Here is a 25,882-nt window from a genome sequence, read left to right as displayed (position 1 = left end):
TTTTTGTACTTATATACATGTTTATTATTAAACGATGTGTTGTTTAGATGTGTCTAAGAACCAAGAAGAACAACCCCATAATGATAAAATTATTAATCTGATTTCCTATAATCTGATATAAATATATATGTATAATATACATCATATAAAATTGATATAACATCAACGATGACTGTTAATGAAAATAACTATTGTATAAATAATTTTCTACAACCAGGGTGGAAATAAAAAAAAAATAACAAGAATAAGTTATGTACAATAGCATAACAAAAAAGTGATTTTATATAAACAAATTAATTTTTTTTTAAAAATGCGATATGTGCAATGTGCATCTATAACGGTTGTAATAATGAAACATTTTATAAAAACTAAACGAAAAATACACAAATAATAAAAAAAACTCTTCCGACATTTTCAAACAATAATACCTTAACACTTATTATAAAACAAAATCAACCGTATTTTGTAAGTGTATCGAATAAAAACTGTAGCGTTTTTATAGACAATGGTGAAACAATAAATTATGTAGTTGAAAAAATTTACAAAAAAAAAAAAAGAAACTAACAAACAAAATATGTGACAAATACTTATAGGCAGGTACGTTGTGCGTTTTGGGTGTAGTTGTAGTTTGTATTACAACAGCATATTTTTAAAATTAATTATCACAATAAATTTGAACATACACAAAAATATAGTGGACATTTTCTCTTGTCAGGTGTAATATAAAAATATGATATAAATATAAACTTCGGAAGACGTTATGTCGACACGAAATCGGTGGTAAATAATTAATAATAATATAATTTACTATATTAATACAACGATAACGTACACGTTTTCCTAACTGTGTTCATTCTCGTTCCTCGTACACAGCGTAAAAATATTGTACTCTTTAAAAACGTTTAATATTTTAGTAGTATATTATACAGATGTAAAAAATGATCTTTGTCTACAGGAACGGTTTGTGTGCCATATTGTCTCTGTAGACAGTTCGACAAAATATACATACATATAGGTATATTATGTACACACACAAAACAAACCGAAAACTGAGCACTCAGTACCTGGAACAAACGAAAATGTAGAACAATAATAATTATTGTTATTCGGCCAGGGATTATAATATTTCGACTGTAGAATGCGACTAATGCTATTCAATTATATTATACTTGCCATCACGATTGACTAACGGCATTGGTGAACGTGATCAAGTACAAAATGCCAGCGCCAGTCAACATTCCAATGTTCTGCAGCAACAATCCGATGTAAGCGGACTTTTTACCTTCCACCAAGTCCTCTTCGATCATACTCTTCATTTCGGGTGTCTGCAAAACATCATGATATATTTTTCTATTAGTTTAATCAATCTCAAACCAACCGAATTTAAACGACAACGGTTAATCGGAGTAGCCCGGATTTACCATCGAAAGCTGATGATAAGAGCGGTGCATCGACAAGGAAAAACAAAATGATAAGAGATATGATAGTGATAAGAATGGCGATTGATAAACTGCAGGCGTGATAAAAAAAAAGTGATAACACTGCTGCAACAGCACAGAATCACCGGAAGGGACAGTTTTCGAGAATAACATTGGCTCTTGTGGGAGACAGATTTGCTATACTTGTGGGCATCATATCAAGGTAGACAGTATATTTTCTTTTGTTTCCTGTGACACTATTCATTTCCTATCCGGAAAATAGTCTTGGCAGTACAGAATAGTTTTTATTTAAGGTTGATCTCCGACTACACTTATTCATTCGCCCGACAATTTTACTGATTTCTAAAAATTGTTATTAGTTTTCTTTTATTACCGTTCAATTATTTTACTAATTCTTAACATAAAGACTTAATAACATTAAGTCTTCGATGATTAATCGATCATTGGTTTTGCATACAGTTAATTAGACTTTTAAAGCGAGAGATGATGCCGAAGAAGATAAATATATATATTTGAATTAATAATTAAGTTTTTATTGTTAGCATTTAAAAGTATTCTCAGATGGTATTATGTAATTAAGTTAGTTTAGTATTATGGTTTTCGACTGTTTCTTTAATTTTATGGTTTAACAATTAAAATTTGAAACAAACAATCCGTACTCTTAAGATACAACATAATAGTTATTTGACATGTTGACATATTATACTAGTTAATCACAGTTTTTATTACGACTGTTTTAAAATAACACCATTTAATTAAATAGTAATCTAATGTAAAGTATGTATCTATTTTTTGTTGGCGAACCGATTTTATTTTCTACAAAAAATATGTATATTTTATGCATAAAAAATAATAATAACATTCATAAATATTTAAGTATCAAAACAGGAGTGTTTTACTGTTGAGCATTTACATGGTTTTTCGTTTTATCGACTATCGTTTGAGTTTTATTACACTACATGACCAGACCGCTCCATCGTGTAAAAGTATATACCAATTACTAACATTTTCCCGTTTTCGTTTCGATACTCTAAAACAGTAACAGATATGGGCTGCAATAAAAGCGCATATATTAGCCTGTAGTTTCGATTTAAACAAAAAACAAATGATATTTCTCTTAAGTTTTTAAATAAAATTTTGTCGAGTTCTAAAGACAACATAAAGAATAAAATGATTTTATATATCATTAAAACGAGGTTTTACAGTCAATTATTATTTTAGTAATATAATATATGTATAAATGGTTTTTTAAATATTAGTTAAAAAGTTTTAAAATGAGTACTACAAATCATTATTAAATATCGTATAAACATTTAGAGCATTTTTTATTTTTTGTTTTATAACCTATTTTTTTAAAGGATAGGTACACTAGACATATAAATCTTAGAAGACTGTAATATATCCGAATATTTTAGTTCTTTTTTTCAGCTTGGGTACTTATTTTTGTGAATTTCATTTCAAAATATCACTGAATCCTACTCTCGATAAATATCTGTTTTGTTTTAGAGGTTAGTAAATCATTGTGTAAAGTGAGCTACTTTACACGTGTAAGATAGGCAATTATGGCGAGCTCGGCCCAATGACGTCACGCGGCTATTCTAAATATCTCCTTAAATAATAATTTTTTTTTCATCGGATTGTGACCAAAACGTTTTTAATAGTTCTGATTACAATAATTTAACATTTAATAATAGTTTGAAAAAAAAATTGTTTTGTGTTGCGTGCTTCTTTAATAGTACTAAAATATTGTGTGGTTAATTAAATTTAATTTGTTGACATTGTACGTTATAATAAATAAAAAATCGTATGATACATAATGTTATAATTATTGTAGCCCAATATTTTTAATAAATTGTCAAATCTAATAATTTTTCTTTTCTTAAAAGAAAAAAAAAGTTCAACAAATTTTCTAACTTGAATATCTCTCAAGATGTTTCCGTGACTGGTATATGACACACGATGTGTTATAAATTTGAATGAATCTGGTAGGTACTATTTTTAAATGTGTATCTTACAGCTCTGGGAATATTTAGCAAACTATAGTCTATAAGTAATTGGTGTAATATTTTTAAAAGAGGATATATTTAAAAAGCCGAACTCCGGCAGACTTAACAAAGTCGACAATGCCGAAATCTGGCAGCCGGCAGAAGTCACTGTGTTGGAAAGAGTAATTAATTTTTAAAACGGATAAGCTGGCTTTACACTTTGCTGATTTTTCACAAATGCCGGCTTTCGATTTTGTTTTTATTTATAATGAAAATAATTCTACAATTTTGTGACAGTACAATTTATATAATATTGTTATACAGGCCAGGCCACGAAAAATTATTATTATTATTTTTTTAATTCAATTATCGAACAATGCAGAATATTGTGAAAAGCATTCGAACATAACGCGATAGTTTAATATTCTTTTTCGCCATTAATACATCATGTCGTATTAACCAGTCAATAGGCAGTTTAAATTTTGACATGGATTTAATCTAGTACTCAGTCGCATAATGCCAAAAAGCTAAGCCAAACTTAGTCGTTCGTCCACTGAGATCAGAAGGAAGCATAGTAACCAACAAGTAAGCACAACTCGCAATAGTATAGATAAATGTCGAATAATAAGTTGTCACATACTGATAAATTTGCTTTCATGCGAAATTCCACATTTTCTTCAATAATATGTTTATAATATATATATTCACCTATGGGTTTAGTGCTTAATGCACGGATTCCAACACGCTGTGTGTTGGCTTTTAATTTAATGACATTTATTTTTACCGTGGAAGCGAGAGACGCCTTTGGCTTTGAATGCAAAAAAAAACCTTCTTGTAGATGAATAAAAATAATTATCATTAAAGCCACTCCGAAACAGTATTACGGTTTCAGCTGTTTTTTTCAGTCATGTTATGTCGATTACAAAAAAAAAAAAAAAAATGTAGACAGACGTCCGACTTACACCAACGGTATTAGCAGGTATGTAAATTGTAATAATATAATGGGATTATAACGGTAACGTTGGGATTTAATTTTAAGTGGTACACGCTAACAGTGTACGTGTTCGATTAATAATGAATTTTCAATAATGCGTTAGAATAATAATCATGCAATATCTTAGCCGGTAACATCACTGTCCTTTGCGTTGCTAATTTTTTTGTTTAATTAGATTGTTTTAGGAACCTAAATCGGGTTAATGTGATGTTTACACGATATTCGAAAATGTAAAGGCAACGTCACGAATGTCTGCTAAGTGTAAAAACCAATAGCATCAAATGTCAGTACCGTTCGGTAGCTTCAATTAAAATAACTAACAACAAATGACCAAAATAAAAAAAGCCAATAAAAATGCTTTGTTAATAGGCTTTTAAAAAGTCGACAGAAACCGTTTTTGTGCATGGGCGCAACGATTAAGTAAGTGTTTTCATTTTTTTTTCAAAACATCACTGTAGAGTTTTCATTATGATAATTGTTATTGAGGGGCGGGTGAATATACCGGAGGGTAAAAGTAATAGTAATAATAATAAAAAGCGTAAAGCGAATGATTAACAAAACACAACCTATACCATTTGGCTGCTAAACGGTCTGTGGCGTTTTGTTATTGTCCGGCCTCACTTGGATGAACACTTGCGTTTACAGGGTTGGTAAATTTTGAGTTTTTGAGTGGAAAAAATGTTCAATAATAATAAAAAAAAAAACGATTTAAACCTGGTCGACCAAACGATACCGTGTCCTTTGATGGGAATTGGAAATTTCTACAAATCTAACATACCGATGCTTTTTTCAATGTTATTAAGATATATACAAGTTGGGAGAAAAAAAATCCACATCGAAGTGAACTACAGAAACGAATCCTTTTTGCCGGACACGTTACCTTTTCGATTATAAAAACCAAAATCCGCGGAAACGATAAGCTTCTTTTTTTCCTTTACTTCAACGAACTTACTTTATAGGATTATCCGTACTAAATTCACAAAACAGCGTAGGTACGCTAACATATTATTATTATTATTATTTTTGTTTTAACTTCAACGAAGAACTGAAAAGGTAAAATTTAATTAAATTTACTACCCATGATAAAACCGTATTATACCGTTTTCGTTACGTCATAAAAAAAGGAATCCGCGAAACATGAGATAAAATGAACCGAGGTAAATCATCGTGACTAAAAATAATTTAGTTTATATTCACTAAGATTATACCTCTTTCAATACGGTTCTGCGCCAGATTTGTTTAGTAAAAAAAAAAACGATAACAAGTTTTATATAAAAATCGCAAACGCGACATCAGTATTCAGTAATGAAAATAATTATTACAAAATTAAAATGTCAATGTCATAGTGATAAATAAACGTCCGAATTACAAGTATCCTATTATTATCTCATTGCCGTATTAATTGTTGAAATAATTGTATATTAATATATATTATTCACCGTTAACACGATAACTCAAATAATTGGCAAATAGCTCATTGAATTTTGTGTGAAAACATAACCGCATGACGCATGGCTCTGTTTTGATACACAGCCCATTTCCGAGGAGTAAAGTATAGGCAATTTTTCGCAAACGGAACGACTCAGACTAAGAAAACCAACGCCAGACGGGTGAACGATTATTTTCGCTTTGCAGACGGTTTTCAATTTTGAAATTTGTATAACACTGCTCGAGGAAAATATTCAATTAAATTGAGCGCGTGGACGGATGATGCGAAAACTGTAATAAGGGCAGACCGCGACCCGTGCGGGTGTTATCAAAGGGGTAGTCCAGGAGGGGGAGGTAGAGAAAAACGCGCACGGTAGTATTAAATAGCAAATCGTCAATATTGCAAACGAAAACGGCGAATTTACCGGGGGAAAAGCAGAGGATTTACTGAAGTATATTTCCGCCACTCCTCACTTCCGGCCCCCCCCCTTTAGTCGTACAAAGATACATTCAAGGATCCGATAGCGCTTTATTGATTTCTCAAAACATTAGTTCCTTTCGGGTAAGTTTTTTGTTATTTTTTTTTTTATTATTATTCGAGAGTACGCCATTTCTTACCCGGAGTTTATTTTCGGTCGCTTTACTCGGGCGACAAAATAACAATACTTTTTAGCAATGGCAAATGTCATTATGTCATAAAAAAAAAAAAAACTAGACGAGACAGTTACTATACTATATCTGATCATTGGCGCACATGAGAGGGTGATGCTCGAGGAAGTTCAGACCTTTTAAAAACTCTGAAAGCTCCCTCAGAATTTCAGTAAAAATTATATTCAGTGTCTGTTTGGTTGCTGACATATTTTTTTTTTTTGCAGACTGAACGAGTTTAGAAGGATTTGAACTTCCCCCTCTAGTTGCGCCAGCGTTCAAAGCACAAGAATCGAAATCAGATAATATGCAGTTCGATAGTTCAAAAGCCAGCATAGTGAGGGTGAGGGGGATGGAGAAGGACACGGGCCTCTGTTAATTATTACAGCTAAAAGTGATAAAAAAACACAGTTTTGGCCGTTTTCGACTTAAAAACGAGAGGAGTTCTGTAGGAGTTTAAGGATTCTGGAGATGTTCCTAAACGTTTTAACTATACATTTACCCACCGATAATAAATTATATAGAAATAGGCATGTTGAGCAATAAAGTACATAATTACAATCGTAATGAGTTTGTTTAAGTCAATGAAATTTAACGATTGTTTTACAACGTTTTGCTCGGATATTTGCTCTTCGAATGAAAACAATCAATGCCGTTCATTAATCTGTGCAATTACGTTGTAGATATTTGGTACTCAAAACACAACCAACGGCTGTTGTTATTTTATTCAAACGCATTTAGAATTAATCCACTAGAAATGTGAGTTTAAAAAAAAAAATGTATTACAAAATAGTTTACTTACGGAATACGGTAATGTTAATAATAGGTATTACAGAATTTCGACAATCAGCGCAAAGAAAAAGTTAAATAATTATGAAGCTACCGGCGGACAGAAGGGGGAAAAATTCCAAAAACAACTAGACTATTATAATATTATAGAAAATTAATTGACGGGTCTTCTAATAGCTGTTTTCGATGAAAGCTATGTAATAAAAATCCTAAACTACAATAACTATTATATTCAAAAGATCGTTGACAACAATTGCATTATTAATAAATTTGTTATTACGTCGTTATCGAACAAGAGCGATTTTTTTTTTAAATAATTAAACAATTCTATTGGTTTTGTTCGATACTACATTATAGCCATTGTGTCGATACATACACAAAAGGTTTCTTTTTAATGCAGAGGAGTTACGCATTAAACAAATTATTTTAACGACTATAATAGTTCATACTATATAATATACACAAAGGTCAATACGTAAGATAGTGCGAAAGAAATGGACTGTAACGGTTAAGTTAATCGTCTTAGACAAAGATAAGTTGAAAAATGAAAACGCACAAACAATCTTTTCAATCGCCCGTTAAGAGTATAAATTATGTACTTTCCCCTCCCCATAAATCACGGTATTGTTGTTGTTTAAAACATGCTTACCGATTACCGGGTTTGCAGAGGTTACCACTATGGTGGGGCTATCGCTCATGTCCTAAATGCACTAATTGAAAATTGAATTAATATACATCATAAAAAAAAATTAACTGAATATTCAGAGCGATTTATAATATTTTTGTTAATCAGTGTTTTTTTTTTAAATCGGTTTATAACTATACGAGTAACTATAGTGGTAACCTGTTTGTTGATTTCGGCCAAAACCTATCTAGTGAACTTTAATATGATGAAAAAGAAATAACTCCCAAAATAAATGTTCCCAATTAGTGAAACTTTTACCTCCTGCCTCAGGTCGACTCATAGTTCAAGGATAAAATGTCGTAATGGAAAACGTTGAACGTTTATCTATTTCCAATCGACGGTAGAGTACGTGCGATGGATTTTGTTTCGAGTCAATATTTACATTAAGTCGCCGCTTTGCTTCTTTGCTATTGACATATATTATTATTATTATTATTGTGTATCGTCGCGGTATAATAATGTGTTGATAAATTTTAACGCTATTGACTTAGGCACTTAAATAACGTAATAACATAATAAAACCGGCGAAGTAAACACAAGGTAGGTACCGAGTTATGAAGATAAGCGAAAAATCCGTCGATTTCAAGTTTGTTCCAAGGAAGTACTTACTAGACTAAACTATGAAATACGACTCAAATGCGACGTTCTCGAAATAAAAGTGTAGAATTGTGATTATTTTTAAACTTGGATTTAGTAAAAACTCGAGCAAATGTAAAATTGAGGTAATAGAATTTCCATGAATAATAATTCATCCGTCCGTTCGCCTTTGTTTTGTATCTGTCGCCGCAGACAGTGATTTTTTTATTAAAAACCAAAAGGGTTTCTTTTTTTAAAAATCTTTTTCCGCTTCAGTATTGTGTTAGTAGTCAAATGAAAAACAAACAACATAGCCTTGGTTTTTTTTTGTGAGCAATTTTTTTTTTTTACTTAATTGTCAAACTAGTTTGTTTAATTTTATACGTTTAACCAAACAAAAAAGTATGTTCATATAATATTGTTAGATGGTCCAGAATTTTTGATATTCTCTTTGATGATTTGCTCATGTACACCAAAAAGTATATTTAACACTTGTTGAAACAATAATATTTTTACAAAGTTAAGTCGATACAAAAACTTAAATTACTTATGTGATTTTTGAAACTAATCGAATATGAAATGTACAAGCAAATAAATCACCTCAATTGTTTATATTATTATGTCAAATTTTTAAATCAAACAAACTATCGTTTACTTTTTTATTATTTCTTAATACACAAGTTGTATTTCTCCATGTATATATTTTATTCCATCACATAATGTACAAGTGTGTTGTTGGTGAATATTGTTCAATGGCTCGAAGAAAAACCAATGAAATAAATATTCATCTTTCGCATAATACATATTTATTTTTATAATATAACCGATAATTATTTATTGTTGTGTTTCATTAGTCATTATGAGACGCATTGTGTAAAAAATTATTTTACAATTATTCAGGAAAATCGATATCGTTTGTGTATAATGTTGAATAAATAATATGTAAACAACGAAATTGTACTGCGTTCAAAAAAAAAATTGTATTATGCTCTTCGAGTAAATCGATAAATAAGTATTAAAATTTAAAACTAATAATGTCGCAATCTTATTTTTCTTTTCTTTCGAGTACAATAATAATATACTTGGATTCTAAGCCGTATTGTTTGTCAACTGATTGCCCATTGCGGTTCTAGAGTCACACTCGTGTCTCGACGATAACGTGATCTCTTCGAGCTTAAGCTTAAAAGTATGTATGCAATAATATGCAACAGAAGGTAGTCGGAGAAAATGTTATTTTAACGGATTATCGAACGACGGTATTACTCGTACAAACGCCTTGGAACAACAATGACGATTAGCTAAGCGGCCAAGTGTCGATCGGTTGGCGCAGTCGTTTGGGAAGCGTTTGATTTTATTTCCCGGCGAAAATTATTACACGAAAACAAAAGAATTTTGCTGTTTTACTGATGAAAAAATATCATGTTTAACATTTTTGGCAAAGTAAAATGTCGACACGGTCGGACGGACCTTTGCCAAACAAACGAATGTAGTGACAAAAATGTGTACCCAAATGGAAACGATAGTATATGAGCTGTTTTATTTTCGAAAAGCCAATATACAATAAAATATATTAAGAAATCTAAGCGCGTTGAAATGTATCAAATCAATTTAAAAAACTATAACACACGTTAAAAGATGAATTAATTTTACAATATAATATTTAAATTTAGTGATTGAAGCGATTAAATTGACAGTACATTAAAAAATAACTGTATATTTTTTACAAAAACACTACTCGCATAAAATCAAAAGTTATGATTAGTTTTTGGATTATACAGTTTAAAAAATCACTTAAGGGAATAAATCTAATTTTACAAATTTTCAGAAGACAATAATAAAACCTTATAACTTGTTGCCGTAAATTTCCTACAAAACTGATGTAATATGTTAAATATTTAAAACGTCTGATTTTTTTTCTAAAAGCCATGAAATTAATTTAAATATAAAAACCACGGTGAAACTATTAACATTTTCTGTAGGTTTTTTTTAATATGAAAAGTTTTTAGACTGGACGTAAACAAAATAAAATTTAGCCCGTCACTTTCATGAAAATGCTGATAGATGATTTGATTTGACAGCAATACAAATGAAGTTTGACAAGATTAAACGGCTGATAACAGGTATTAAACACCTGATAAAAAAAATGGTATGTCTAAAAAAGTTCTATGCTTCAACGTGTTTTGCATTAATTCAAAATTATATCATGTACATTAAAAAAAAATATTTTAAGTATATAACTTAAGACACAAAGTAGGGTATCAATGTAGATATTAAAGTTCAGTTACATCAATTTGAACTTGACGCCGTATTATTTATTGATAAATACAAATTGTGTGGTTTTGCAGCGTTTGTCATATTTATAGTGCTGGATGTATGAGTTTTTAAATATTATATTCTATCAATCATATGATAGAAAAAATTCAGATGCGTAAAATGTAATACACTCTTATCGCTGCTAAGGAACGGCTGATAAGAGATAGTATAGGTTATTATAGACCAAAAAGAGACATTTGTCTGGCATAGATTTTTTTTTATAGTTTCATAATAATATTATATCAGTTGTCACTTACCAAATGCGATAGGGTGATGAATAGGAACAATCCGCCAGCAAAGGCGAACACAAAACCCGAGTACTCCATGTTGCCCAAGCATATGCCGAAGAACATTCCGACAAACGATGTGCACGCCGACAAGAAATTAAAACAGAGGGCCCGCCGGAACGATAAACCGGACTGTATCAATATCGCAAAATCACCTGTGGCATAACATATAAGAGTATAGTATAGGTTTATATGCTAAACCACTATTTTTTATTTTTTAGGGGAGAAGAAGATCCTTACCTATTTCGTGCGGGAACTCCTCGCATGCGATTGCTATCGAAATGGATATGCCGGTTGCGACATTTTCGGAAAAAGCTGCTCCTATAGACATTCCGTCGATTATGTTGTGCAGACTGTCTCCGAACAACACCAGCAAAGCCAACGGCGATATAGGTAGCTTGTCGTCCTAGGGGAAAAAAAAATAAAGTACACACATACTCAACGTTTAAGATAAAAAGAGTGGGTCAGAGATGGAGGTATAGCGCTTGTGTTCTGTTTGGAGACACGTGGTAGGCAAATCAAGTTGAGAAATCGCATTTTATGGGAACGACTTGAAGCAAGAAAATCAAGAAATTGGAAAAGATGACAACAATAGGTGTCGCTCAGAGTGACAGCAAAACTCAACAAGTCGGTGACGGAAGAAAATAGGATCAGAGTATGGCAAAACTGCATTAAGTGACGAATAACAGCTAAAACATAACGAAATTAGAATGATCTACTATTTGTTCAATCGGACGATACCTAAATCTGAATAGAAGTAGCTAAAACGTTTACGTCGAGATGGATTTAGACTAGGTTAGTATTAGAGGAATGACAATGAGAAAGGTGATTTGGAGGATATTATATTGAAACGGTTTGACCGTGTCAAAAAAAAACGAATTGGGTGGAAATTATTAAAAACGGAGGCGGGAGTGGAAAATCTGTATTTTGAGATGTAAAAAGACTTGTTTGCTGATCCTGTGTACCCTTAAGAAAAACGAAAAACTTTAACGCAAGATTGCCGAAAGTTTTGAGAACGATAATGGCCCATCTTAGTGGACTTATTATACAATAATTTTTATTCGTATAATTACAATAGATTTGCCCAATTTATGACTGTGACCGTGGCTGCTGTGGCTGTTGTGGTTGTGTGCAGTGAGCTTCATTTCCGTCACGGTACCGCCGTTGGTGATCGGCAGATGAGTACCCAACTCGTCGTCGGTTATCTGGAATAGCGTTCTTTTAATATCGTCAGCACATGAGTACCGTGTAACCGCATGGCTTGGAATACATAATAATATTATTTATGTCTAAAATACCGGTTTTTCTTTCTTGTGGAAAATTATCGACGCCAATATCTCCAATGTGTACAGACCCCAAACGCTTATCCACATTATAACGACTGTGGATCGGAAATGTGGCAACGAATCCGATATTTTGAACGCCTAAAACACATAAACAGAACAAAAAAAAAATCTTCAATACCTAATACATTTTTTTTTTCGTACATGTGCATCATTGAATGTCCTGAGGGGGGCATTATTTCCCCCCAGAGCATTGTTGTATAAACTACTTTGAAAGAAAAAATGTACATCTATATTTATTTAATTTTATTTCGTTAAATTTGATTCTATCCTCAGTTTTTCTCTTGTACGACTGTTTTTTTTATCGCCTCCAAAGTCACAAACAGCTCACAAGACCAAAATTAGAATTTTCTATTTTTTCTTTTGTACAGAATATAGAAAATTATTAAAACGTACAGGAAATACTAAAAAGTTCACACAACTGTTTATTTTACAACTAGAAGGCGATTTTAAACCTAATCGAACGTATTTAATGTAGTTAAAAATAATAACTTTGGTTCACTACAATGGAAATCAATAGCGTGCTTCACATGGCAGGAGGTATCATGGTTGAGTCCGGCAATAATAGAAATGAGACAATTAGGAAAAACAGAAAAAAAACATGCGCCTTTTATCTCTATATGGAATTTAGACTCGATCGGCAGTATAGTATTTTTATGGTTTCTTAGTCATTGATCAATCAAACCTAACATTCGTTTGGAACGCACAAATGATGTTGAACCAGCAAAAACAAAAGGTGCCTCGCTTAAATAATTATGAGACTAAATTTATAATTTAAATAACTCTGTATACATGTATATTATATTTTATAAAATAATAATTATAAAAAAAAGGAGATAAAATATATGCAGGCTGGATGATTATAATTCACTAACGATTCACAGCGATTATGTCAGAATATTTAAAGAATAATTAATTCATTTTTTTTCTGCTGCACTATAACACTGAAAACGGCCATATTCAATTCACGGAGTGTATTTTTCACTGTGACGGATTGCGAGTAATTGTAAATATAAATTATGAGATAAAAATAATTAAAATAATTGGATAGGTTCGGTCGGATTTAAAACAATTAGTTCATAGACATTTTACAACGGAGGCGGTAAAAATACCTTTTATGTTATGTATTATAAGCAAACTAAATATATAAATAGGTAATCATATGGTCTGCGACATAATATTTAATGTGTTTTCTTAGTAAATGCTATAAGAAAAAAAAAGAAATAAAGAGCTGCCTAAATTAATCCAACCTAACCTAACTGGAGACGGAGTATATTTTAAAGTGGGAGCGGTCACAAGTCTTCAGAAATCTTAATTACTGAAAGTCAAATCATTTTTTAAGACACTAAAATATAAAAATTCGAATTTAGTTTAAATGGTGTTAAAAAAAAGGTCAGTATTCTAAAGGATAGAATGAGATTCAGTGCAACTTAAATTTAAAAAAAAAATTCAAATATTTCTTCGGTGTTCTCGTTTTGAGTAAAGGTAAGTGTGTTGTTTTACAGTGTAATCTTTTATATTTTATTCTTAATTTAAAAAAAAATAAAACCATTCCCGTATCGTTAACGCCACCTACCTCAGGTATAAGTTGGAAAATGGCCGTACTGGACAACGACCCCGTAGCCAAACCTAGGAGCACTCTCATGACGGAATTTTTTTTGCGCGGATCGTTGAGAAGAGGCCAAAACAGTGCACCGATCAAGCCGGACAGACTTATCACGCTCACCGCTGTGAAACCGCCAATCCATGCTGGAAAATAAAAATCAAAATAAATCTGAAACCCTAAAAAGTCATGTGTGTGTTTACCTTCGGCTGATGTAGACCTTCTGAGCTTCTGCTGAGTGTAGTCCGGATCAGTCGAAAAAGACTCTTCTCTCAAAGGGACAGTGTCGTCGTAGCTAATGAATTCCGTCGAACACGAATTCGGCAACGTCGAGTTATTACACTGTAAAAAAAAAACCATTGCAATATAAGTAAACATCCTTCAGAGAAGTGTTATTCCACGTTTATCAGAATTCAAACATATTTGAAGTACAAAAATAAAAATCTCCAAGAACTTCATCAAATACCTAAAAACTATTCAAGTTCTAACTGTAAACCCGTTTGCAAAAAAGATCTTATTTTTTTACAAAACACTTGACTGATGAAATGCACGATACACGTTGTTGAAAATGTATAATATGTAATATTTGAAATACTATATTCCTATGCTTTAAGTAACATTAAAGATATCATTCAATTTTGACCGTTTTCAGAAAATACTTTTTATCTTATGCTGTATAATTTAAAATGAGTAATTTAAAGACTTTTATGTGAGTTTAAATAATTTCTTTTTTGGAGAAAATTCTAATTTTGTGGTCCTACCCTTATCAAACTGGGAGTATTTGCTTTAAATAATAATTATTTGAAAATAATGAGTTATTTGAAATACATTTTCAATTAGCACATCTATTTTAATATTTGGTTTTTACAAGAAATTTACAATTGTTTAATTATATTTTTACTTGACTGTTTCAAATAACCTGTTATAATAAATATCTCTACGATATTATTAATTGAGCTTTTTACTATTTTTAACGCCTAAGAATTTTTTTGTTTTTTATCTATTCGAGTGTTTTTTGCAATATTTCATAAGATGTTTCAACATATAGTGTTTTTCACTCAAATCCACTCTAAACGAAAATAATTTGAAAATGTTATACAAGCAATTTGCTGTTAGTACATGACGGTCGTGATAACGAGTACTTTGATTGGAAGCTCAACAATTGAAACGACATTAAATTAATCTCCTTCACAAACTAATATGGTTTTTTTCATACAGATTTAGATAATATGAAATTACGCTGCAATATTATAAATATACCTTATCTCATGATTTTTGTACGTGGAATCTTCAATAGCAAATATGGCTAATAAGTTAAAGCCTTAATGAGCTTAAAAAAAATAGTATATGTATAGAGAACAAAGAATGTATGATAGTTAATTATACTCGCTACAGATTATTGTGTACAATAATTCTATGTTAATATTTTTTTGTTATATGTAAACGAAAACCAAATTAATATTATTCGTTATTCGATCTAAGAATATAAATTGAGACGATGGGTTCGAATTAGTAAATCACTTGTACTAAAAAGTAATGTAGTAATCATTTTTAACGCGGTACACAGGGCGATTCTTTTATCATGGGCTACTAAATATATCATAGGATTTAAGAAGAAATTTTTTTCCATATTGTTTTTATACAATGTGTAACTTAAATGGTAACGCATATATTTCATTAACTTTTTAAATTAAGAATGGTGTAATAAAAATTTGACTGGTTGATAACCACTTTTGGGCAGCTATTTTTTAAGCTATAAGAGTTTAGGATGGGAGGGGAGTGCGGTTGGGAAATGTGCGCAGACAAAAATAATAATACACTACACCTTTCTTCCTGGCCTAAACTGATTATCGGCCAATCAAAATGTTTAGTACATTATTCTCAATTTAAAAAGTTAATGAAATGTAAGCGTTACCATTAATTAAAATACAAAAGTTGCTCTCAAAAAAAACTTGGGAGGGGGATAAAATAAAAAAAGTTGTGAAAAATCGAGAACACATCGTATAAAAAAACATGAAAACAATTTGTTTTTCTTATTAAACCCAATATGAGATATTGAGCGACCCATGATGAAAGAATCACCCTGTGTTGGACAAAACCAATGAATAAATTAAAAATATAATTTTATTTTGCTTTTCTATAAGATTTTGTAAAATTTACTCTTAATATGTTTGGTTCTAACCGTTTAAAAATATAGTCGACTAAATTTAAGAAAATATAATAACTAAGAAAAAAATTGATAAATGAATATCGTTCTAAAAACTAATATAATTAAAATTCTTCCAAAACAATAATAATGTACGAGTTTTGTTAGGCACGCAGGCCAAGAGTTCAACTATTTGTTTAAACAATGAACAAATTACTGTGAACGAGATTAACCTCGGTGGGCTCGAACAGCCGGAAGCCGAGACACGCCTACATTGAAGATGGAATGAGATTAAACGATAAATTTACTCAAAAACGCCATCGAAAAAAAAATGCATCTATTCTTTAACTGTATGAAATTGCTATTTAGTCACTAACGACGCACGCCTCTTAATTTAGTTCTATTAGGGCTAAAGTTTATTTTCCGGCCATTTAATTTCCCTTAAGTACTTAAAAACTCGGTCGATGCAGTTATTGTAATATTACTAAAAATAAAAAAAACTCATACATCGTTTTATAAATTAAAATCCACATAAATATATGTATATGTTACCGTTAATAGTATAATTCAATGTAGAAATGGTTTGCATATGAAGGGAACAAGGAAAGTCAATTTCTAAAATTGGCCATTATGTTGTTTTTAAATTCATTTTGATAAGAAACACATCAGTGAGAACTGACCCTTAAGGTCAGTTTAAACAAATTTAGCCCAAAAATAAGTTTAAAATTCTATTTTCAGTATTAAGGCGCGGACACGATTAGGGTTGATCGTCTGTCTTTCCTAATAATTCGTTGCCGTCGTTACTACCAATAGGCAAGTCGACAACAAGAAGGGGTAAATTTTAACCCAATAAAGCACCTTTCTAGTAAGGTTGTAGTATCTAAAGACAATTGCTAAATGCTACATAAAGGAATCAGCGGCTACAATGAAAACGCATCGTTGTAAAAGCAATACCTTCTCAGCTCCATTCAACACATTGGTAAAACTATTAAAAAGAAATTGGCTAGAAGAAATATTTATAGGTTTGCGAAAAGCCAGAGTTGAGGAGACAATTAAAAAACTGTCTCTCCCACTCATAAAAAAAAACCTCAGAACATTAATAGACTTCGATCAACGTCATGTTTTTAAATAATTCTACGTTCTTGTACACCAAACCGAGAACAGCAGCAGCAATAGTTGACAATGGTGTAAATAATTTAAACCAATAGTTTATCTTTCTCAGCAAAGTGAATATGACAGGGCCGCGGTATAAAGTTTAACACTAATTCGTGTTATTATCGCGTAATGTAATTAAAAATAAATTAATGAACAGATTATAGCAAAAAAAAAAATAATAACGGTTTTACAGACGTCTGTGACCTTTGTATAAGCATGTAGGACTTTATTTTTCTAATATCGATAATAATTTATCACTCCTCCGGTCGTTGTACGATATGACGTCGTAGTGTTAATATTTCTCGCCAAATTAAATATAATATTTTAGAATTTATAACGGCTCGATAAGCCATCAACTCGATAAAGGTATTATTTTAGATTAACTGGGCAGAAAGACGATAAACAAATAAACGGAAGGCTAATATTATGAAAAATATTAATAAAAATACTACCTCGGTGAAAATCTATTATAAATTGCCAACGCCGCGCCGTTGAACCAAGATATAATATCCTGTTCTACTTTCCTTAATTTAATTTCTAATACCGAATACGACAATAGTTGTTTGGCTAATGATGTACCTACCTAAGTTAAATGAATCGACGGGTTCTTGTGTTCAAACCAGACCGGATTGATTTTATTGAGCTCACTTACATGGATTTATTGTATAAATTATAATGAAATCAGTCGACTCACTCAATTGTGTTCTTCCACGGCGTAGACCACCGACATTTATTAAAAGTCATCGCAAATACCCAAAATGAATGTTTTAAAGTACACAAATTATTAGGGCCACATTTTAATAAAGATTCTTAGTTAAATTTGATCATTAAAATTGTTGCCATTAGTTTTATAATCGTATTAAGATAGGTTATGGAATCGGTTCAGAAATATTGCCTTTTGTACTTCCAATAAAACTAATAACTGCTATAAATGCTCAACTACATTATGATTTATTACTATATTGGCTATCACGTGGTCCTATCATTTGGCTTAAGTCAGGCGTACTCGAATATATTTATAGTGTATTTTTTATACATAATATTTTATTTGACATTTTACAAAGATAAGTATACTTTATCCGAGGATTTGTATTAGATCCCTGTGTAGTAAGAATTGTTAGATTAACATTATGATACATTTTTTAATAAAAACCGTAGCGCGGACGTACTTACGTAAGAGTATGTTTAATGTAATATTAAATTTTATTTTATTTAACTAATAAACGTTTACAATAGGGCTAACGATTTTAATTACCATTGCGCAGTGTTCATAAACAGGTGAACAAATATAATGCACGGTTGAAACCAACACCATGAGTATATTATTTTGAGTATATTATTACATAGCTAAAGATAATAATGATACTTTTTGACAGCGATTATGACAAATACGGATAGCCGCCTTGTTCAAACAAACGCAGACGGTTTGTATAAGCATATACCTATTTTTAAATATGTTTAAACAACAGTGAAATTTAGGCAAAATTATTTATAGTATTCAATCCGTAAATTGGTCTACAATAAAATATGTTCTGTCCGCGATTCTCGGTCTTGCGCTCTATCCTTGAGTTGCTTGTACGAATCGACTCTTGCATCTTTGATTACTTGACTTGCATAACACGTTCTTGGCCAACCTCTTCCGCGTTTCCCTTCTATCATACCTTACATGTGATGCTATGGAGTTCTTCGTTGTGTCTTAGCGTATAGCTTATTCAGCCGTTTACAAAATAGCAACCGAGGACACTAATTATTCAATCGCATACTTATGACCTATCTAATGTATACTCTATGTGTATACTAATATTGTGTAAGCCGTTGTGTAACTCAACAAATTCTTATTAAAAAACCAAAAATAAATCATATCAGACGATTCTTGTTTCGTTGAAAAATAAATGATATATATTACTACTTAGTAAATAATTAACAATAGCCGAATAGTATTTAGGAATAGTTTATTTAATGGATGTAATATTTTCGTAGGGAGCTTAACAGACATTTGTCCAAGTAAGATAAATTCCTCGAGAGTCGTGCCGTAAACGACACTGCGTTGTGTTAAACCGTTAGGTGAGGTTAAATAAAGTTAACGACCAATAATTGATGCATCCGTAGCGATTAAACTTCTCGCAGTCGATTGGTTTCACTTCCGACCGAGAAGTTAAACCGAGACCACGACACGGAGTTTACCATTAAAATTAATAACCGGCGTGTACTACAGTCACATAATGTAACAGCTTTTGCAACCGACATTATTGTTGTGGTGGCGCGACAGCTAAGTCTAAAACAAATTGGGAGACTCTGGCCATGCTCTTGGCAGGCGCTTTGAAATTATTCTTGTAGAGCTGTGTGTAATGTATTATTTGACGTGTGTTCGCACACTATCACAACAGGGTTACCAATTTGATTCCGCCCAAACTTCGGGACGTTTATGGTTTGTAAAAATTGCGACAGCATTAGGAAAAAATTCTACGTAAAATGTTGCATACTTTAAATTGGCTAAGCGACGTATAAACGTTTCTCGAGGATTTTGTTTACTTTAAAACGTTATTATATTCGTACGATGACGATTTAAAATAATACCCCAGTACTTACGATTACTAAATTCTATAATAATATATTCAAGGTAAATGTCTAATTATTAGTCGAGTGAAACAGCGAAGAAAATATTGCTAATTTTAATTGTTTCTACTGTATAACGAATAGAAAAATCAGCTTTGGCACATTTTATTTAAAATTCAAACGAAACCGGTGTTCGAGAAAATAATAATTCTGCGGAAGTATGATTAAAAAATCACATAATTAAACTTGGAGAGGCTAACCCACCACTAAGAAATATATTAATTAGTTTAATCGGTTTATAAAACTTAATCTGTCAAATAATTTCAAAATTGTTGAGACGTTAACTTAGTTATTTTCACTGAAAGTTAATAAAACAAAGAAGGTAAACTGATGTGATCATATTATAAAATATAATAATTAATTTATGTTTTATATTTTATTGACAACATTTGAGCATTACATTGTGTAACATGGAATATTATTGAAAATTGACTTTCCGAAACCTAATTGATCAAATAATATTATCAAATAAAAAGCAAAAAGAACTAACAGTTTTGTCAGAGGCTCAATTTCGATATTTAAATCACATTCACCGTCAAAACGACCGACAAATTTTGACTCACTATACCACTATAGATTTTCATATTTTTTTTTTTTACACTGTAACAGAATAAGAAGTCCTATTGAAATAATACACGTTTGAAGTACACATGTTATAACTATTGACGCTATACCATTAGTATAATTAATATATTTGTAAATACAACTTGATGGTCTTAGCAGTGTATACTATATGCGCTATTGCGATTTTGTATTGATATTCTGTACGTGTAGTACTATCGATATACTTTGAAAAACCCTTAAACCAGAAGGGGTAGACATTTTAAATTTATTACACTTTTTCCAGCGTTGTTTCAGGTCTGAAAAATAGGAACTAGAATGTGGCTGTAACAACATATTATACAATTTTTTACAAAAATCTGTCGTCATGTTAACTAATTATTAAGAAATTCTGAAGATCAACCCCAATCATATCCACGATAATAATTATTATTTTATTCAAGCGATGGAGACGGGGATTTGGGTAAGTTGTTTGGAGAAATTCCGACAACATAATACGTTTTTAACATTATCGAATAAGATATTTTGCTTCCGACCGGCCACGGTTGCCGTTGGCGGTCGTACACGTGAAATGTGTGTGCGCGTGACATAGCGTGTACCACTATCTGCGTCTGGAGAGTTTTATATAGAATAGATAATATAGTGTACTTGTAGCATGAGCTATATATGTACACGACAGTAGCCGATCCGGTGATATGGACCGCATTAGCCGGTGTCGGTTTTGTTCGCGTCTGGTGGTGGTAGAGTCTTCTTATACCTACAGGCTATATTATGTGTGTATACATAAGATACCGTTAAACGTACACGTGTACCTTGTTATTATTATAATAACGTTAGGTATCGAATGCGGCGACCATATTATAATAAAAACGGGTATAATATATTCGAAACTTGCGTGAAAATACTTTGTAAAAATTTGTTTAGTGGCCAAGCGATTTGGCCGCCCGAATAACAACACAATCGCCGACCGAGTTTGGAGAATGTGTTTTAATTTTTTCACTATACCGTTGTCGTGGGCGACAAGACGATACCAGAATAATTCGAAACGTTATCAAATTGTAATTTTTTTTCGCTGTGTACTCACTTTGTACTTGACGATGCACAGTTTGTCGTTGCCCGAACCGAGTTGGTCGCAAGACGGCGTCGTGGTCGACAATTTTCGCCAACAGTTTTCCGGCGGTTCGGCGACCGCTCGCGTGCACGCCACCAAGGCGGCGAAACCGACGACTTTGCCGACCAAACCGCTATTGAATTCCATCGCCGGCGCACTCTTATATGGACAAAAAATTCACCGTCAACAATATTGTATCGCTGTTAAAACAATATTATCGTCCCGTAAGAAAACAAAAACCAGCAATAAGACAACCGAGACGGCAAAAAAGTCGCATAAGAAAAAAAAAACAAATTATTTTCTAAGTTAATAAAAAAATATCTATATTATATTAAACTTAATCCACCGGCGATTTTTTCCGGTCGAATTAAAAAAAAAAACCTAGTAAAAAAATCAATATTATTCTCAGCGCCGGTAGTGTATTGTTGATGTCCCGGTGATGAACGGTCTGTTGCCCGAGCGATTGGCCATGACGAACTGAGCGAGCGCGTGTACTGTGCGACTACTGTGTGTATGATATATTATAATAAATTATTATATTATACCAGACGACGCCAAAGATATCTCCGGGTCCGAAGTCCTGATAAGGAAAAACAATAAAAAAAAAAAAAAATAACAAATTTTAATAACGCCACAACGTATTGTATTTACCGCTGTTACTATTATAGTATAATAGTATTATTGTATTGTTGGTACTTGTGTGGAATTATTCGTTTCAATAAGCACTATAGCAACAGCTGTGCGGTCGGTGTCTATTTTAAATATTTATCGAAAGTAGAAAGTTCTATAATATTTTTTTTTAGAAAGACTATCGTTTTTTTCCATCGTTAAGAACTGTGTAAATTTAAACCAGTGGCCCTGGGACGCCTACGTGAAAATCGCGATTAAAAAAGAATTATATATACATTTACACATAACGCTGCATATATTTATATATATATATATATATACATATATAAATGCTGGAATTTTGTCGGTTTACATATTATAGTGCAGAATGTCCCGCAAAGATTATAATATATCCATTGTGTAATATCTCCTATTATAAAAATTGACATAATATTTAAATACTGGTTAATAATAAACCAGCAGGATATTAGGTATTAAAACAATTTATGTAATACGAAAAATACACACCAAATGAGAAAAATTAAATAACTATGACGCGGTGCGGTCAATATGATTTTATCTGTTTCGATGTTATTATAACTCTAATTTATTGTAATTGGTCAAACCAGAAATTTTTTTACCATTTTTGCATTTACTTTAGACCTATTATGGGAAAGTCTTAAAGCAAATAATTTGCTACTACTACTATGTACTTTATAGGTATCACATCTACAAATTGTAGATAAAAGTATTAAATCTTAAATAAGTCTTTTACATGACAAGAAAAACGGTTTTTGTAAAAATTAAAATATGTGCAGTCTCTTCCCTAGTGGGTATACATTAAAGTGTATACTTACAAATATAAAAAAAAATGTTTTTGAAAGGAGTCCACACAGCCATAATAAAATAAGGTGTAAGACTTGTTATTTTTAAAACCGTCTTATTTTTTTTCATAGTGGACGTAAAGTTTTTAAATTTTGGAAATATTTAGCTTAATTAATACAAATTCACGTTTTTTTTTTAATTACTTCAATAAAAACTTATTTGATTAAAGGAAGTTTCAAACAAAAACGATCTACGTTGTATAATATAGTTTTTTTTTAAGTGGCATCTAAATGTTAAGATTCTTCGGTTAATACTGCAGGCAAAATAAGATGGTTTTATAGTTGATAGATAATAAAGAAAAAAAATAGTGAAAACGTTGAAAAAATGCCGCTATGATAGTCTAATAAAAAAAATATAACTACCAATAAAAGCTCATAATTATTGTATTAATAATAAACTTAAGCTTTATTTTAAAAAAGATTCAAACACCTTAATAAATAGGGATTAGGAAGTCCTCTTTATGGGTGGAATTAAGAGCCTGACTCTTGAGAAAATAGTTGACAGAAACGATTTTACAAAAATAATTAAAACGAGTAGATTTTCAATTATGGCATTTTTTTGGAAAAACTTAAGCAACACATGTTGTTATATAAATAATTGGTAGTAAAGAAGTAAAACAATAAAAAAATAATTGAAAAACCCTTAACCACAAAAATTAATACACCTTAACGGGTGTATTAACTACTTACTTATTTTATTTTGGCATTCGGTTTTGCGTACTTTCGTTATGTCCATGGTCACTGTTGAGCTTCAAAAGGCTGCAACGACATTTGTTCTTAGTCTACTGGTATTTTGTCTCCTCTGTGATCAATCCGTCCGCACGTCATATCGCTGTCATCACATTGATCGATTAAGCCAGCTATAATACAACATACTTACCTGTACTATAAGTATTTTTTTTATATCGATAAGACCCGATAAATCAGCTCACGTTTACCCATAATATCGTTTTTTACACTCTCGGTGGGCAAATTATGAACCAATAATTTTGATTACAGTCATTCAATAAAATGTATCAATTAAATACAGTTTCTGCAATGTGTATCGAGTACATAGTGTGTATATCTATTTTATGTTCTGTTGATGTACGAGAATTGACTGGGTATTTATTATATTCAGAGAGAAATAAAAGTATTGTGCCAACAAAAATACTTTGACAACTTAATACGTTAAAATGCAAAACAAATACATACATCTAACCGTTTGTGGACGAATAATTTATTAATGAATCAATATTTAATTATTTACCATGTGTTGTAACATATTGAGTTTCGGAACCGATTAACAAAGAGAACTTTAACGACTGCACAAAAATACGTTTTATTTCGTTGTTACTATTTATTTTGCAATATTGAATTACTCGGATTCGATAGAGCAATATTATTATCACAATGGATCGTTAGAGTTTACCTAAATCGAATTTAACAATATTGTCTTACGACGGAAAAACAAAAGGTCGACCGACAAAGAAAATATAAAGAATAGACAGAGGTCTGTACTTTTGGTTAACCGTTCGCAGACATGTTATATGGGATTTAAGTTTGACATATTATTATTAGATTTTTGTTCGTTTTTCCAATTTTTTCGAACGTTGGGCGTGTGTTAACGAAAAAAAAAGGTTTTCGATTTCAGCACAGTAATGCGTTTTCAGTTTATATGTCGTCTCACATACACTATACCTACTAAATGGAATTTGATGAAAAAAGAGATCACGACTGTTGGATGCTATTTACAATCAATCTGATTTATATTCATTGTCTTCTGACATGCGATAGCTTAGTACCTCGTCACCGACGAACCCTACATAATCTACCAGTGAACATTTTCGTTAGAATATCACCAACTTAAAAATATAAAGAAATAAGTACTCTAATTTTGTTTACCTAGTCACATTTCTTTATTGAAACAAAATCCAAAAAATAAAATAAAGCGATTAATACATCTACCGTCCAAAGAGTTTTTTCCATATTTTGTACTTAAAGTTGTTGCACCGAAGTGTTTATTTGAAAGTTCTTTCATCACCTTCAGTTGTAATATTATCTTATCTAGACAGAAAAACACATCATTATAAAACCAATATCTCAGTTCTCAGCTTCGCATCGAAGCTCGACATATTTATCTAGAAATGTCTATCTCGTGTGGCGGATGTTACGTCATGTTCAATGAATTCGTCAAAACTTAGGTAAGTGTCTTTAGCTACAAATATAGGATCGCTGTAATTTATTTCATGATTGCCGCACTTCATTCAGTATACACATAATATACCATACGAGTATGGTAGACTCTTATCGTATACTAGAGGTGCTTACAGGTTAATCGAAGATGTTTCTGAGTGGCTGCTGTTGATAACATCCGATTGTACTGCAGTTTATTGTGCGTTTTCTCTTCCAACACAGACAAAAGTATCAGATGCAGAAGTGCTATACGAGTGACATCAGCTGTATACAAACTTGTATAATTATTAATATTAAACTTCGCGTTGAAAGGAACCTATAAAGCGATATATACCTAAAACGGTATAGGTATAGGTGTACCTATATATATGGTTAATGTTCAATGTATTATTACTTATTAATGTATATAATGGGCCATGTTATAATGGTTAGGATAATGAAATTATTTTCTTCGGTGGGAGCGATGTTTGAAAACAAACCGTTGGTACTTGTAATTAAATTGACTATTTATTTGTAGTTAATCGAACGAGAGTAT

At 31.4% G+C, this 25,882-nt stretch overlaps 1 protein-coding gene across 3 annotated transcripts; it reads right to left on the bottom strand.

Moving 5' to 3' along the window:
* Positions 1–211: 211 nt before the first annotated feature.
* Positions 212–24,220, bottom strand: LOC126834392 (metal cation symporter ZIP8-like). 3 transcript variants are annotated; one of them, XM_050566276.1, is made up of 11 exons: positions 23,863–24,206; positions 22,061–22,259; positions 21,653–21,879; positions 14,294–14,432; positions 14,064–14,236; positions 12,443–12,568; positions 12,218–12,349; positions 11,385–11,550; positions 11,115–11,299; positions 1,174–1,325; positions 212–1,064 (listed from the first exon to the last, which is right to left on the bottom strand). In XM_050566276.1, the coding sequence occupies exons 3-10, from the start codon at positions 21,824–21,826 to the stop codon at positions 1,176–1,178; spliced, it is 1,245 nt and encodes a 414-aa protein (XP_050422233.1). In that variant the 5' UTR covers positions 21,827–21,879; positions 22,061–22,259; positions 23,863–24,206; the 3' UTR covers positions 212–1,064; positions 1,174–1,175. The 3 variants fall into 3 exon arrangements, with proteins under 3 accessions (XP_050422233.1, XP_050422231.1, XP_050422232.1); XM_050566274.1 differs by having other exon boundaries at positions 213–1,064; positions 21,653–22,259; positions 23,863–24,032; positions 24,105–24,220; XM_050566275.1 differs by having other exon boundaries at positions 213–1,064; positions 21,653–22,259; positions 23,863–24,032; positions 24,111–24,220.
* Between the last annotated feature and the right edge of the window lie 1,662 nt (positions 24,221–25,882).

This window comes from Adelges cooleyi, unplaced genomic scaffold, assembly GCF_023614345.1.
Source record: "Adelges cooleyi isolate 19-005CV unplaced genomic scaffold, UGA_ACOO_1.1 ACOO_flye_CR_arks_rails_tigmint_CR_PRNA_21, whole genome shotgun sequence".
NCBI lineage: Eukaryota > Metazoa > Arthropoda > Insecta > Hemiptera > Adelgidae > Adelges > Adelges cooleyi.
Note: the sequence above shows the minus strand (reverse complement) of the source record. Positions and strands in the feature narration are given on the sequence as shown.